Source organism: Apteryx rowi, unplaced genomic scaffold (genome assembly GCF_003343035.1).
Source record: "Apteryx rowi isolate R43461 unplaced genomic scaffold, aptRow1 scaffold_38, whole genome shotgun sequence".
NCBI classification, from domain to species: Eukaryota; Metazoa; Chordata; class Aves; order Apterygiformes; family Apterygidae; genus Apteryx; species Apteryx rowi.
In genome coordinates, this window is record NW_020450307.1 from 1716667 (window position 1) to 1731764 (window position 15098).

A 15098-nucleotide genomic window follows, 5' to 3' on the forward strand; every position below is an offset into this window, starting at 1 on the left:
ATGAGTTGTCACTGGACTCCACTGGCTCACACTGCATTTTGTGCTCAAGGAAAAGCTTTGTAAAAACTGTTCAAGCTTCACTGAGACATGTTAAAGAATTAATTACAAAGTAAAGCTGAAGGAGAAAATTAATTTTGGAAACACAAGAGGTTACTTTTCTTTTCCTCCCTTTTCTGGAAGTGGGGGAGGAAAGGCAGTTATTTTCATCTTCATCCTGGGGGCAGAAGCTGGGAGCTGTCCAGTCGATAACCTGGCCATCAGAACAAGGTTTGTAATTAAAAGGTCAGTGACCTGGAAAGCTAGGGCCTCACTCTCAGGGCTTCTCAGTAATGATGGCGCTATTAAATTAAGACTGTTATGAAATCAATGCTAAAAAAGCTTTCATGGTAACGAGATTCCATTCAAGGACATGCAAACTGCCTCATGAAATGGACTTAAATTATAAAAAAGAAAAGTAATAAAAGAGGGTTAAATTGAAATCTGCTGAAGAATTCACATCCTTTAAAGCTCTCCAGCAGTAGGCTGTGCTCCCTCCTCTCAAATTCTCAAGGTGATCCACTTGCGTTTCTTTGACAAAGAGGAAAAGACAGGGGTTCAACTTCCAAGAATGCAGATTACAGAAAGAGGAACAAAAGTAAGTTGTTTTTCTACTGGAGATTCTTGGGTTCGTGGCATTTGTTGCAATGGAATTAAGTATCTTTGAGCTCTAAATGGGAAGGGCTATGTAAATTAAATAGTTCACCTGTCTCTTCAGAAACCATCATAGCCTGATACCTTGACAATGGCATAAGCTTCTGGAACTGTGTTGCACTGCAAAAAGCTGTGCAAGACCCATAGGAGAACCTTTCTTAGTAACTCACTTCCTCACAGCCAAAGTAGTGAAACGGATTAGTTGAAACAACATGTAAAAGGGCAAAACTTCCAACAACCTCCTGCTCATCTCACCAAGTAAGAGTTTTATTCCTCTTGGAAGCAGGTAACCTGTATATACAAAAGACTAATCAAGGTAGCAGGTTTTCTGAACTGTCCTGCCTTCTGGATGGACATTTTCTCAATATAGAAAGTTCAAGTTCAACAATGATACATTTACTTGCCCTAATGCACTTCCATTCTCCCATCACTACAGTGTCTGAGCTCCTCATATGCTTTCACATCTCCCCACAATCCCACTCTGAGAAGACATTACTGTACTCATTTTACAGATGAAGAGAACAAGCAACTGAGAAAAAAGTTTTTCACCCAAGGTTACACAAGAAGTCTATAACCCAGAAGTTACTCCCTTCCCTCCTTCACAAGACTAGCACCCTGAATAACGGAGCTCCACGTGTATAGTAGTACATTTCTACCCCCATTCTTTATCTTGCCAGAATTTACAGATTCAGAGTGCACAAAATTAACAAGCCATATGAGTTACCGGATGGGTAGCTGAGCAGTACAGGACATCTGAGGCACAACAGTTAGATGACAGACACATTTCCACAAGGGTTTAAACCCCACATGCTGTCTAATTACTCCCAAGGCGCCGCTGATTCTGTGGCATGTCATCAGCAGAATCAGCGAGTTGGACAAAAAACAAACAGCATCTTTTTTTCCTTTCTTTTCTTTCAGATACTCTGAAGGGAAACAGCTGTTTTTCCCTTCATCTGAAGAAGTTCATGATAAAAAGGAGGAAATGTCATAAATTACATAAAATGCCAGTGTAAGCTTCAAAGAAAATGATAAATGATTCTAATAACTTCATGTTTCTCATTAATGCCTCTGTATTTGGGAGTTTAAAAGCACTCAAGACAACACAGAAATCTCATCCAGCTTTTGAGGGACCTTTTACAAATCCAGGACACCCTCCCTCTCCCAACTGTCATCAACACCATCATCCCATGGTGTCCCATTCCTGAGAGAGCAGTTCAGCAAACCTCTGTCCTGCAAGTAACCAGGAAAGCCTATGCAATTGCTGTTTCACTCAATCCAGCTGAWAATCCTAAAGTAACTTTAATTTCTCGCTGAACTGACATGTACTACAAGAACCTCAAATTCCTATATTAAATATTATTAAAAGAAAACAAAATTGGATTGTCCTTTTTAGGAAAGAGATGTTTACAAAAAAAAAAAGGGAAAAAAAAGTACTTCAAGGCAAAACCATCTCTGCAAATCTCAGAAGTGAAATTTCTTAGGCAAAGCTGAGATTGCAGGATCTGAAAGCTCACCCATTGSTAATGCTCCAATCCTATTCCTGTAGCCTACATGGGCTGCAGTGGCGTAGTGGAAAGCTCCCATAGGGGCCAGACACCTGACCTTTTCCTTCTAGACTCACAGGTATCAAGTAGTCTAGCACCATTCTCTCTACAGCAGGAGTTTTTAACCAGTGGGGTCTCACAGACCACCCCCTGCAGGGTTCCATGAAAGTTACTACAAAAGGTAAGGTCATGTACAGTGTACCATTATCTACAGACATGAAAATTCAGGGGTTTGCCTCTCCACTGAAATTCTTCTGGGGTCCATGAAAAGACCAAAGCCCTCCTCTATACAGCAAGTCCTGCTGGAACAATCCTGGACCAGAGCAACTTTGAAAAAAACTAACAGAATTTCTCTGCATTAGTCCATAAAAAACTATTTACAAAGCTAATTTTAATAGGGAGTCTTGTAAAATTAAATGGTTTCTATAGAGAAAATGCTCTTTTGACTGGTAGCAGGGCCTTCTGTACTTGTAAAATGGGGATAACATTGTCATTGGGATGATGACCGTATATCAGAGTATAGCGGGAACAGCCTACCAAAACATGCAACCCCTCATTTAGCCAGGGTTGAACTAGCCACAACATCTAGGCTTCAAGAATAACTGCCTCCATCTGTTAAGGCACATAGGTACAATGACAGTATGTACTCTCTGCTCTCGAGCACCAAACAGAGGGCATGCTGTAAGCTTAGTGGTCAGATTCCATATGGCCATATTTCCAATGATTGCTGTGTACAGGCACTACTAGACCCTGCTCCTTCCTATCTCTTACTGTTAAGTTTTCAAACAAATAATTATCACAAAGGGAAGTACAGCAAATTAACAAACAGGAACAAACAGCTCTACCAAACCATTTTTGCTCTTTAGTAATTATTAGCCAAGTAATTCATAAGTAGTATTAGTCGGGCCACAGTTTCTCTCTGCCCAACCTTCCTCTTCTCCCAGTCAGGGATTTATTAAAATTAAACAGATTAGATGGAGCTCCTGATACTAAAAACTGTTCAGAGAAGCCTGCGGTGGGGAAGTGCAGAGCAAACACCAGAGACATTTGTCTCTAAATTGCTCTAAATACCTTCTGCAAATGAAATTCTAACCCAGCTGTGTTGAGAGAGAAAATGAGGAATAACTGGTCATTGTCAGCAGAGGAGAAGATCAGGTGGTTATAATATTGCACGATATACTGGGGGCTAAGGATCTCTCGGCAACAATAGATTTTGTATCAGGTTACCCCGGGTAATCAGCACAGCTTTTAGGCTCAGCTTTCCCTTGCTTCATTGCTTCGATGATAGAGTTGAAATCCCCAAGCTTTTATGATTAATTACTCCCCGTAGGTCCACATATTTCAAYGAAAAACTCATGAAGCACAGCGGCCAACAGGCTCCAAATTTTAATGCCATCCTGATGGCAGGGCAGGGCAGGGCAAGCAGTGATGTTGGAATGCTAGCTGGCACTAGGACAAGCAGTGAGAGGACCACGTTCAAACTGATGTACCTGTGAATTACTTATCATGACAACATTGCGAAAACCTGAGTCTGCCATTCCCTTCTACGTCTTTTGCTGTTCAAGATGAGGAGAGCGGTGCCTATACTTTAATTCTCTATCTCATGATATCAAGTCTCACACATCTCAATAAACAGTTCATATCCTCAGTCAGACTAATATGTATTTCATGGGCTTCCCTAATTTTCAAAACTAAAGATCTTTAGCTATAGAATTCAACATACCCTGAAGCACTGAAGACTTAAATGCATAAGTGGTCACTCCCCTCTCAATTTTGGAGTTTGTATTTTCAGGATCATTCCAACTGCTTAAAGTGCTCCACAGTGCACGTAATTTACTCCAAGACAAGACCCTCTGTAGCATTTACATCTTGCATTAAAGATGTAAGTAGTGTGGTCTGAGAAGGGTATCATGAACTTCACCTGAAAAGCACTATATGTTGTTGGCTAAAAACTTTATATTAAAGAAAAAAAAGTTAGTTCCTTTATGAATCAGAAATAATAATAAAAAAAATCTCAGTAGGCAATTCCATCCATTTGACATTATATTTGATTTGTCAGGATCTGTTCAATTCCTGCAATAAAAAAGGGGCTAAACATAGTTAGCAGTTTACCATTTCAGCCTGAAAGCCAGGTTGACCCCAAGCCTGACCTTAACCTGACTTTGTTTACTTTTACCAAGTCCTTTGCTCTTCATTCATCTCTGGCTCTCCTCTAAAGCATTTGACCTTTTCAGCCAGAAGCTGGTCATTCTAAAGCCAGTGTCACAAAGGGTTAGAACTGACCAACTAGTCCATAACTGTAAACTATCCTCACTTCAGAAGATATCTAATAATAGTTAACCCTAGAACTTCCAATGTGTCTTCTGTATTCTACAGTTCCACATCTGGTGCCAATATTGCTCTAGTCAGTATGGAAGCAAACGGAGTGGTATTTCTCACAAACTTCAAATCTTCTTCTGAAACAGACCATCTCCCTTATCCTTAACATCTAATTTTCCATTGCAATATGTTCTGGCTTTAACCCTAACACAAACTCCCTCACTATCATTGAGGCCACAGACTTATGTGTCCATACCTTTCTTCTTGAGAAATGCTCTTCTGGTTGCAAGTGGACTTTGGCGGACTCGGGGATTCTGTAAAAACTTCACTGCAGTCACAATCTGGTGAGGGTAAGAGGATTGGAGAAACAGAAGAGAGAAAAGAACCAAGTTAGGAATGGTCATGTTCCTATTTTATGTTATGCATTTTGTACTGCAAAGGTATCACATCTAACAACACATGGAGATGGTCTGGAACTGAAACCAACCCAACTTTGAGAAACGTTTCAATGAGGATCAGAGTTGGTGGCTCACCTCTAACCAGAGAGCACAATTATGAAATTTCAACTTAGAAGTTTCTCTTTGAATTACTCTTTCAGCAGCTCAACCTGTATGAAAATCCGCATTAAGATTCTTAGCGGTTATCCTGATTTAGACTGTGATATTCTTACCTAGGTGGGTTTCTACATTTGAGAGCAACCCTGAGACATAGCATGTGATCTGCAACAGTTAGACTGTTACTAAGAACAGAAGAATGCTTCCATTCTATCTGACTTGAAGCTCCTTGCAAATTCTAGGAGATTAAGGGCATTTCTGCCATTGTTCTAATTAACTGTAAGCAATAACTAAATCTTGGTTTGTCATCACTGGAAAAGAAGCAAAATTCCATGTTTTGGATCACACCTACTGAAAAAAACCAGAAAAAGTCACTTTTCATAATATAAATGGGTAGGTGAATGGTTTAATTTACGCTCCACTCTGATAGAAATCACAGATTGCTTTTGTCAAAAGACTAACTTCATCTGCGTGCTTCTTCAGGGTGACACAGCACTTACAACAAACYATGTACCCAAACAAAGTGTAAAGTCTGAAGTATTACCGAATGGCACCAACAGCAATGGYACTAGTTTTTTTAATTGGAATTTAGTGCCAGTGAAAGGTATTCGATTTTTTTGCTCATATGATAGGTCAATTTTCCACATACTCTCCTATATTACTCTGCATATTATATGTTGCTGCACTGGTGAAAAACAGCTGATTCACCTTACCTTTATACAAAGGCATCTGTTTTGATTGTGGCATCAGTACGAATAATTCGCCTGAAGCTAACAGCACTTAGGAGATGGACACATTCATGTGAACTAATGAAAGAGATCACTTCCTTCCTCCATAGCTAAAAATAACCATGCATATCCATGGAAGAGGTGTCCTTTTTTCTCCCCAAACAGTGGCACATGCATTCTCCTAAAAGGGTGGTAGGTGTTAGATACAAAGTGTATTTGTAGGTCTTGAAGAGTTTGAGCTAAAACAGAGTTTCTGGAATTCAGTTCCAAACAGGTTTTCAAAATTTTTCACAGTAGTAGAAAAAGAAGGAAAAAATAGCATCACTGTTGAAATCACTAAGTTTCACCTTGTTTGAATCAAACCCTTCGAATATGCATTTCTGGTCAGAGAGCAAAGTTCTGATGGGTTTAATGGCACTTTCAATGTACTCCTCAGTGCATTCCATCAATGTTTTTTTTTTTTTTAAATTGCATCTCTTATTTCTTTAAATACATTAATCAGGCTAGTGTAGGCAAAACGGATCCATTGGACAATGCAATAAACATGAATTATCATCTATCCAACAYGCATAATGGCTTAAAAATACATAATAGCAGGTGTAGTTTAAATGATTAGTTATTACACCTGTGGTGGGTCTGATTCAATTGGGGAAAATCATCTTTAATAGGTTAAAAGGTTTAGATCACCAGGCTTCCCTTAAAGTGGCTGTAGAGAGGGTATGATGGAGTATGCTGTCATTACTAATTCATTTAAGAAAAACATGGGGGATACAGCAAAGAACAGCATAAACGAGTGAATCCAATTTAAACATCAGGTAAAGCAGAAAACACCTTTTAAAAAAGCATGATAAATGAATTTGGAAGAGAGATGAAATTGACATATTTATTTTAACGGGAATTTGACAAAGTCCTGGCACACTTCGAAGTTGGGAGAATATAATGAATGGGGTATTTTTCATTCTCTTCTTTTTCTTATTTTCCTTCTTTTTTTTCTTAAGTTTATATTCAGTAATTTTGAACCATGAAATAGTATAGCAGAATACCCCACATAAAGTACATTTGGTCTCATTTATGTGCACTTGATCTGTCTCTGACTGAAATGCAGGTGACAGGCAAATCACGCATTTAAACAGTGCTGATATTGCTACGCCAGATTCAGAAATATAAAGCACACAAACTAATAACCTTAAGATAATATGCTGAATAAGAAAGATGCCCAAATGAGCAGACCAACAGATATGTGAACATATCAAAACCACTCTCCTTCTAACAATAATTACTTGTTTGTTTCTTCAGGAACTCTCAACACTCCCTCCCACATTTAGTCAGCTAGCGACACAGACACAAAAGGCTTGCAGACCTGAAATTCTGCAAGCTCTCAGATTCTTTCATTAATATTATCATTTTATAAGTACAAAAAAGACCTGTAAGATATAAGCAGTATTTTTCATTGTCTTATTTTAACCATAACCTTTTAACATTTTATTGAGTCTAACTCTTGACTAACACTTATTTTTGCCTTGTAAAAATGTAAACATTTCAGTAGTAAATTTCACCTCAAAATAAACTTCTGTTTTATCTCTTCCCTGCACCATTTCCTCCATTATTCACAAAGGTTTTAATCTTAAGACAAAATGAAATTACAAGCAGAAACAACAAACTTCACAAAACACAATTCTGAATAGTTACTCCTCCTCCCAATAATCCCATGTTTCTCTTATTTATGTTTGCATTTACCTCTAGAGTACACTTTCCTCCTATAGGCTGACCTGAAACTTCTTCCTTTTTGTGATTCATCTTGTATACACGAACAACTTACAAAGCAATTTTGGCCATGTCAAGATGCCAATATTTTCAACAACAGTACACAAGAACTTTCCTACCTTCTAAGGATGATTTTCTTTGCACAAACAAGGACAACTGCAGTCCATAATTTAAAAAACAGAAAAAGAAAAAAGAGGGGGAAAATGAGAAAAAGACTTCGCAGTCCTTTGGACAGATGAAAAAAACATGTTGCAAGTAGCACTCTGAGTCAGCTGGTAACAGTTCCGTACTATTTCTGTGTCATTTGTAACACTTACCAAATTCTTCTAATATTAGGACCCTGCCAAGTAGTATGCATTGTATCACCACTCTGATTCTTAGACTGCCAACACCCACAGGCCAGCAAACTAGTTTTATCCAGTGGATCACTGTTACATATTTATTTTAATAAAAAATTGTGTATTTGGCTTTTAAAAGCAAGTTAATTCCATAAACTTGCTATCCCACCAGTGCTTCTCCTGCAGTGATAGGATACACAAAGACACATTTCTGCCTGGGTGGTGGTGGGTGGAATCTTGCACTACAGTTTGATTTTCTAATTAGAAGACGAATGTGACTATTCATGGATTATATTTGTGTCTGGCCAAATTACATAAATTCAGGCCAAGTATTCTGCTTCAATGTCAAAGATATAAAACGGAAACACTAACTTTACAGCAGACATTGGGGAGTGCAGCAACCCGGTGAAATTCTGGGCCAAAGCATGGTATTTTGATGTTATAGCCAAGGTCCCTCATTCCCAATTTCCCTCCCTCTTGTGTTAGTGGGGAAGGTAAAGCCAGCCTTATTTGTTATTATGCTCAAAGCTGTAGGATTTTAATTCAAGAGCTCTAAGCTACTTTATCGGTAACTAGCATTAGAAAAATAAGCCATCAGTTTTAAAACACAGTGGCAAATGCCCACTTTCTACCATCTCAAAAAATCTCCAATCAAAAAAAAAGGGGGGGGGGAACAAAATCACCCTCATCACTTAAAGCTCCACAGGATTCAGTAACACAGGTCCACATGGAAAAGAGAATCAAAAGCCACTGGGAGTGCAGCCAGTAAGAGCTCTAATAGATTTCCTAATACTGGGAACCCTCTGTAGGTTATTACTGAACAGCATTTGTTGATAGACTGAGACTTTGAGATGACCTGTGATGTAAAGGTTGGGTCTGAATTATACGTTGCAAGGGATGGTATTTTGTCTTTCTGAGTGGATCTGTATCTGTTTAAATGCAACACTTCTTTTCATTAAGCAGAGGCGGCACAGGCCATGAACTATGCACAGACAGTTTACATTACATGTGCGGAAGCAATCAACACCGGCAATATACATGACGTATGTAAAAGAAGTTGGAATTAATTTTTTTCCAGTGTATTAAAAAATAATAATATGGCAGCATCAACAAACACTCAACCTATTTTAGCCAGAGCAGAAGGCCACAGCTATAGGGCAAATGGAACTGATCAATATATTAGCCTACAGCAACACCCCCCCAGTGTACAGCTGTATGTTTGCAAGGCTCAGAAGATTAAATTGTCTGTGAAAGGTTTCTGCACTCCTACTCTAAAGGAGATACCCAGAATCCTGTTAACAAGCATCAGGCTAAAGCCAACTTACGTTTTAACAAGGGCTGACTTAAAAGCCTGGCACTGCAATGAACAAGAAAACCCCTTCAAACAGAAATGCTGCATTTTAGTAAGAAATCAGTGCTCTGTCAGGACTAACTTGACAAATATGGTCATCGGTGGCACAAGGAAATAGTTGCAAAGCAGCTGTTAATCAGGGAAACACATCACAGAACGCTGATGCTAGCACTCATGAAAAAATGCAAGGGGCTAATTATGAAGCCATATATCTCACTAAAGAGGCACTGTTCCTTGAGATTCCAGGCAGAGCTCTCTAAGAGTCAGGGTCCTGGGACACTACACATGCAGTGTTCTCTAATACAAGCTTCCTTCTCCCAGGACAAATGCAAATTCGGGGTTTTGGAGCCCAGAATTCCCAATGTATCTGTTACAGAAAGTGCTTGTTCCTTATAAAGAAATCATCTGCAGGTCAGTCAGGAGAGAGGAAACACTTTAAAGCTCCTTTAATTTCCTCAAAATTTTTATGAAACCAGATAGAACCTCAGGAGTTGTTTCTGTTGTAACAGCACTTAGAAACCTGCAAAGTTTGGGGGATCTCAAAGTCCTACAAAGAAAAGTTTAAAAATGCAAAAAAAAAAACCCTCATGTAAAACAGAGGAAATAAAAAATGAATAAAATTTAAAGCAAGATTCACAGGAGTTGGAGCCAAAAAGAACAAAGGCAAGCTCCAAACCATATCTAAAATTAAGAATCCAGCACTAAAAGAATGCAGATTAGTAACCAAAAAAGGGTAATAAAAAAAACAAAAAGGAAAAAATCCCAAGTGCCCAGAAACTCAGACATGAGAAAGAAATCTAATTCAAGATCATCATCACAGTAACAACCAGATGAAAGGTACAAACATTATATTCCAAACATATATTTATCACCCAATTTTCACTAATACTTGAAAGAACATGATTCCTAAAAGCAAACACGACTGTAAACCAGGGGCAGGTGAATTTCCATTCAATACTCCGAGAAAAACCCGGAGGGTAGCAGAGCGGGAATAACCTTGGGATGGCCAGAGGAGCGCGAGCGGCGCTAGCGCAGAGCCAGTACTCCCCCTAGCCGAGGCCCGCGGGAGGCTCCCGCTCTGAGAGGCAGGCTTCACCAGCCGACGAAGCCCAAATTAAGTGTTTTCACTCAGTGGAAATGAAATGTTTTGCAAGATGAAACAGAAAGAAAATTGAGGTTTTAGGTAATTACTAGTTGGCATTTACATATCACAGGCTGGTTCAACACCTATTCATTTTCCTCTTTTATTTTCAATTTTTTAAAATTGCTCATTAAAATGAACACATGACAGGGACAGGGGGGAAAAATTACTCTTCCTCTTTTTCCTGAGGACTACAAAATCCAGATCTACTTTAAATACATTTATCTATAATTATCACATACAAAAAAGCCTTACTTAATTTACATTAGCAGGGTGACCAAAAAAAATTTTGATAAAAGCCAGAAAAAATCCAAGCTGAGCTGTCTTCATGTCATCTTGTTGTGCCTACTTAGTTCCAGGGACAGCCTCCAGCGAGCCGCGACCCCTGCCACTCCCTGAGCTTGCTGGAACGAGCAGAAACGAAGAAGCTGAAAAATCCTAGGTGTACGCTGCTGTCCCATTCTCACCAATTTCTTGTGACAATTTAGCTACGGAGACACATGTTCAGATGCTTTCTTTCCCCTCAGCGTTATTTCCCCTCATTTCTTCTACTACGTTCACTACAAAGAAGTCAATCTATATGGTCCTTATTCTCAGCTTCTTTGTTGTGGGAGCCACTTCACATTTCCTCCAGCTGATCATAAAAGGCATGATTTTCCACATTCTTTTTTCACATAAGACTAGTCTTTCCTCACATAACCTCACCATTGCCAGGGATCCTTCCCTATAGCACAAATCAGACTTACAGTTTCTCTCACCTCTCTGGCCTCTCCATCCAGAATCACGTTGTCCAGTCAAGTATTTCCTACATGTATAACCCTTAATTTTCCTGCACCCTTCAGCTTTTTTAATTTTAACCTCGTAAAAGTATTACTTAACTCCACAAAGCATTCAAGGATACAATTTGTAAGAAAAATGCCATATAAAATAAAGTTTTATTGTATTATATGTTAAGGACATAAAACATCCCTGATAGAAGTGTACAGGAGCTGACATGATAGACTAATATATTTTAAGGTCTATTGTGTAAATATGTATTTAGGGAATTCTAAAGCATGGTATTATTGACCCAAGTCTCTCTTAAAACACATTGATATATGGAGTAAAAGCCCTTATGAAAAGTAGGAACTTCGTCTGTGCAGTAGTCACCTTTCAAAGTGAAATATCTCTGCCATCTTAAGTTCTTTTTGACTCGATTTAAAACATAGTGGCCTTCTTGATAAAATTCTCTTTTCAAGAGAAAAAATACTCATTCAAGTAATACCTACATGTAAAAAATTAAAGAGAACAAGAAACCTCTACATATGTTTTAAAAGAAACACGATARCTATTTCCTTACACACAGAATGTCCTAATTATGTATATTTTTTTTATTTCAGAAAAGAATACACCTCCAAATGAGACTTTATAACATCAAGTTTAACCTGACACAAATTGTTACAGGCAAGTGACAAATGCTTTAAAAACACCTTATAAGAAATACTAGCAGATCAATAATTACATCTGTCTTAACTGATAATGCAGCCATAATAAATTTTAACCACTGAGTAGCATAAACCTTTTTCTTAGAGTACAAATATTTTAACTTTTTATTGAAAAGGAGTGGAAAGATACAATCTCATTTCTAGAGGAAAAATAAAAATCTCCTTTTTTGTACTTCTGCCTAAACTTAAGTTGCAAGGTTCCTCTAATCACCAATACCACCAAAGAAGGTATCAGAGTAAGATGAACAGAGACGGGGAGGAGGAGTGGAGATAGTGCTTGCAATCCAACTGTCAGCAAACTATCTGAAGTTCTGTTTACACAAAAAAACAGCAATAACCTTGGTACTGACTGCACTGGACCACTGTGGATAATTACATAGACTAGCGGATCAGTGTTTCATGCAAGCAGGTAAAGCTTCCAAGCGTGCATGAAGCCAGTGTGTATCATTGTCAGGTTAACAAACTGATTCAACAGGACCCAAGAAACATGTCAGGAACAAGGTGAAAGGTTAAAATTTTGATTACAGAGAATCCAACTTTGTAACTCTTCAGGACAGTACCCAAATTACACATCTTGTTTCTCCCTTCTTACAGAAGGAAGCTTAGGCATCACTGAGGCTCTGTGCTGTAAAATTAATGCAAGTGTCAAGTTGTTGAGCTGAATCACTCCAAAGGAATGCAATGACTCAGTGTCCGAGATGCTCACTACAGCAGAAGAACTGTGAGATCATTCTGTGGCTCTACAACTAAAAAAATGCATGATAATAGTCTTCAGGGGAGTAGATGGCAGCATCCCCCAACTCTCACCTTTTCCACCTCTCTCCCCATGTTGCCATTCGCAAAGAGTTCAGTTACCACAGCTTTTGAAAGACATCTCTTTACTCTATTAGTTTCACATGTGCGGAGGGTAAAAAACATTGAAGCAGTAACTTGCTACATTTTCATTCTTTTAACTACAGGATAGACAAGGACTGCTGGAGCTTCTTTCACGTGCTAGGGAGACAGAAGATGACTTAAGCATAAGAAGTCTGTGTCACATCTAACAATAGTGCCTGACTACTTAAATGGCTATTGAATGTTAGACTCCAGAAGGCTAAATCAATCAAAGAGACACAGCAGAACAGGATCGTTGTTCACACTTACTTAGATCCTTCTAACTCCACAGACAAGAGACTGGCAAATACTACTGATACAATGGTTTAGATTTAATTCAAAAGTAGATCCCATCTGTGGGAGATGCAAGTAAAGATGTTTCAGATAGAAATTACTCAAATGGACAAGAAAAATCAGCAAGCCATTGTTTTTTGAACTTGCTATTGCAAGAGCCCCACATGATAGAACCCTTAAATCCATGGGAAATGTAGCTTAGAAACCGAGTGTTTTCCTTGCAGTGACAAAAATCCCACACAGTTAGGGGTTAAATCAGGGGGCTGGTCTGGCGTTAGTATAAGGAGTATTTGAATGTGAGAACAAACAAGGACATAGACGAGGAAACTACTCGGATCACCAGACTCTAGCAAACAAAAGGTTTCATGCTGGAAACATTAAAGAAGCTGGAAATGGTGACAGGTGCACAATAAATCATGCAAACCACAGCAGTTGGGAAGTAATAGCAAAGAGGAAAGGCTTAGAACACTGGAGGACCTTTATGCAAATTTAATATTTTACTTAGAGCTCTTTGGGACGAGAATCGTTCTTTTCCTCTGTATTTGTACAGTGCCTGGTGCCGGTCTGCAACTGGCCTCCTAGACACTTATTGCAACACAAATAATAATAAAGACTGAGCAGACCATGCACTTTGTTCCTGCTGTTAATTGCCCCATTAAGGGAAAAAACAAGTAAGGGGCAAGAAATCTGATTGGCCAGAGCTGCCTTGTCTATGGGGATTGCTGGTGGAATAAATTTATAGATTCAAAAGCAGCTGCGTCCCTTGTCTTTGTCCAGTTCCAAAAAGAAAGAAGCCCACATCACAAAATTTCTCCTTCATATGTAGGAGCTTGCATGAACAGTTTCAAAAGCAACTGAGCTTCCCTTTCCACTCTTAGGATGCTTCCTCTGGAATAGGAGTGAAACAATATAAGGGCAAATGTGGGGAATGTTTGCACTGTGGCTTTCCATGCCATAAATATTCTACAAAGAAAGAGAAGACTTCATTTTCCCCGTGGGGTCAATTTGGCATTTTTCATGGGTGTTACATGCACTGTTTAAGGAAACAAAGCACATAGGTGTCAGGATAAATTCAGGATGCTGCTCAACCAATATAGCATTCCTGTATGCACCAGGAATTCATGTGTCTTGATCACCAATTCCTCTCTCTTGAAACTTTTTAGCCAGATCCCACCATCATAAACTAAATTAAAATGTCCAAGAGGTTTAGTTCTGCAGAGAATTAAACTCAAGCCAGGCTGCTCCTGCCCAGCTTCTATATAGAAATTTGATTCCAAACCAGGAAAACCTGTAAAATCAGAGAAGGTTCAAAACAGCACTTCTAGTAGTTTTTGTTTTCCTTAAGCCTTGGAGCAGTCAGTACATGTCAGGGACTATTACAATTATGCTCTTTACCTGCTGAAAAATTAATAAACAATTACCCACTTCAGGAAAAATAAAGCAGGCTCTACCTTGACAAATGCTGCAGAGACCATCAACAACCTCTCTGAAACCTGGGTCCGGACTACAGCAAAGCATTAGCACCATCATAAGAATGTCCATTGTTGCCACAGAGAAATGGCACAACTGAAAGCCTGAGTCTATCATATTGCAGATACTAGCTCAAGACTCTGCATCTGATCCATAGGAGCTACAAGATATTTTTCTGTCTTTGTAACAGAACAAAGGCGATTCAGTCTTTACAGCTGCTTTGGCCCAAGTACAGGCTGTTAATCAATTTTTATTAAGCCCACAAAGTCCAGAATTGGGAAGGAGTGTTTGAAATGCACCAATTCCAATCCTGCTCGGCCAAAAAGGGCCTGCACATTGCCTCCATGGCTGGAAACTCTGCCATGTCACACTGCGGTAGCTTTCCAGTGGCAGGAAGTCAAGCTCAGCTTCCCAGGACGTCATGAGAATGATAAGTAGTATAGGCTTTCCTGAACAAATAGGCAAGACAGCAAATGTCTGGGACTCTGATAAATTCTTACCAAAATTTATTTGCAGTCCAAATCTTCATTAAAATCTTCCATTCATTT

General features: G+C 38.9%; 1 protein-coding gene across 4 annotated transcripts in view; it reads right to left on the reverse strand.

Moving 5' to 3' along the window:
* Positions 1 to 15098, reverse strand: part of PEX14 (peroxisomal biogenesis factor 14) — a 103221-nt gene that overhangs the window by 60275 nt on the left and 27848 nt on the right. For all 4 annotated transcript variants that reach the window (XR_003254865.1, XR_003254866.1, XM_026074063.1 and 1 more), the window contains exon 3: positions 4810 to 4894. Coding sequence is in view for 2 of the 4 variants with exons in the window: in XM_026074063.1 (XP_025929848.1) it covers positions 4810 to 4894 (85 nt within the window). In the remaining 2 variants the exon portion in view is untranslated. The remainder of the gene's footprint in view (positions 1 to 4809; positions 4895 to 15098) is intronic.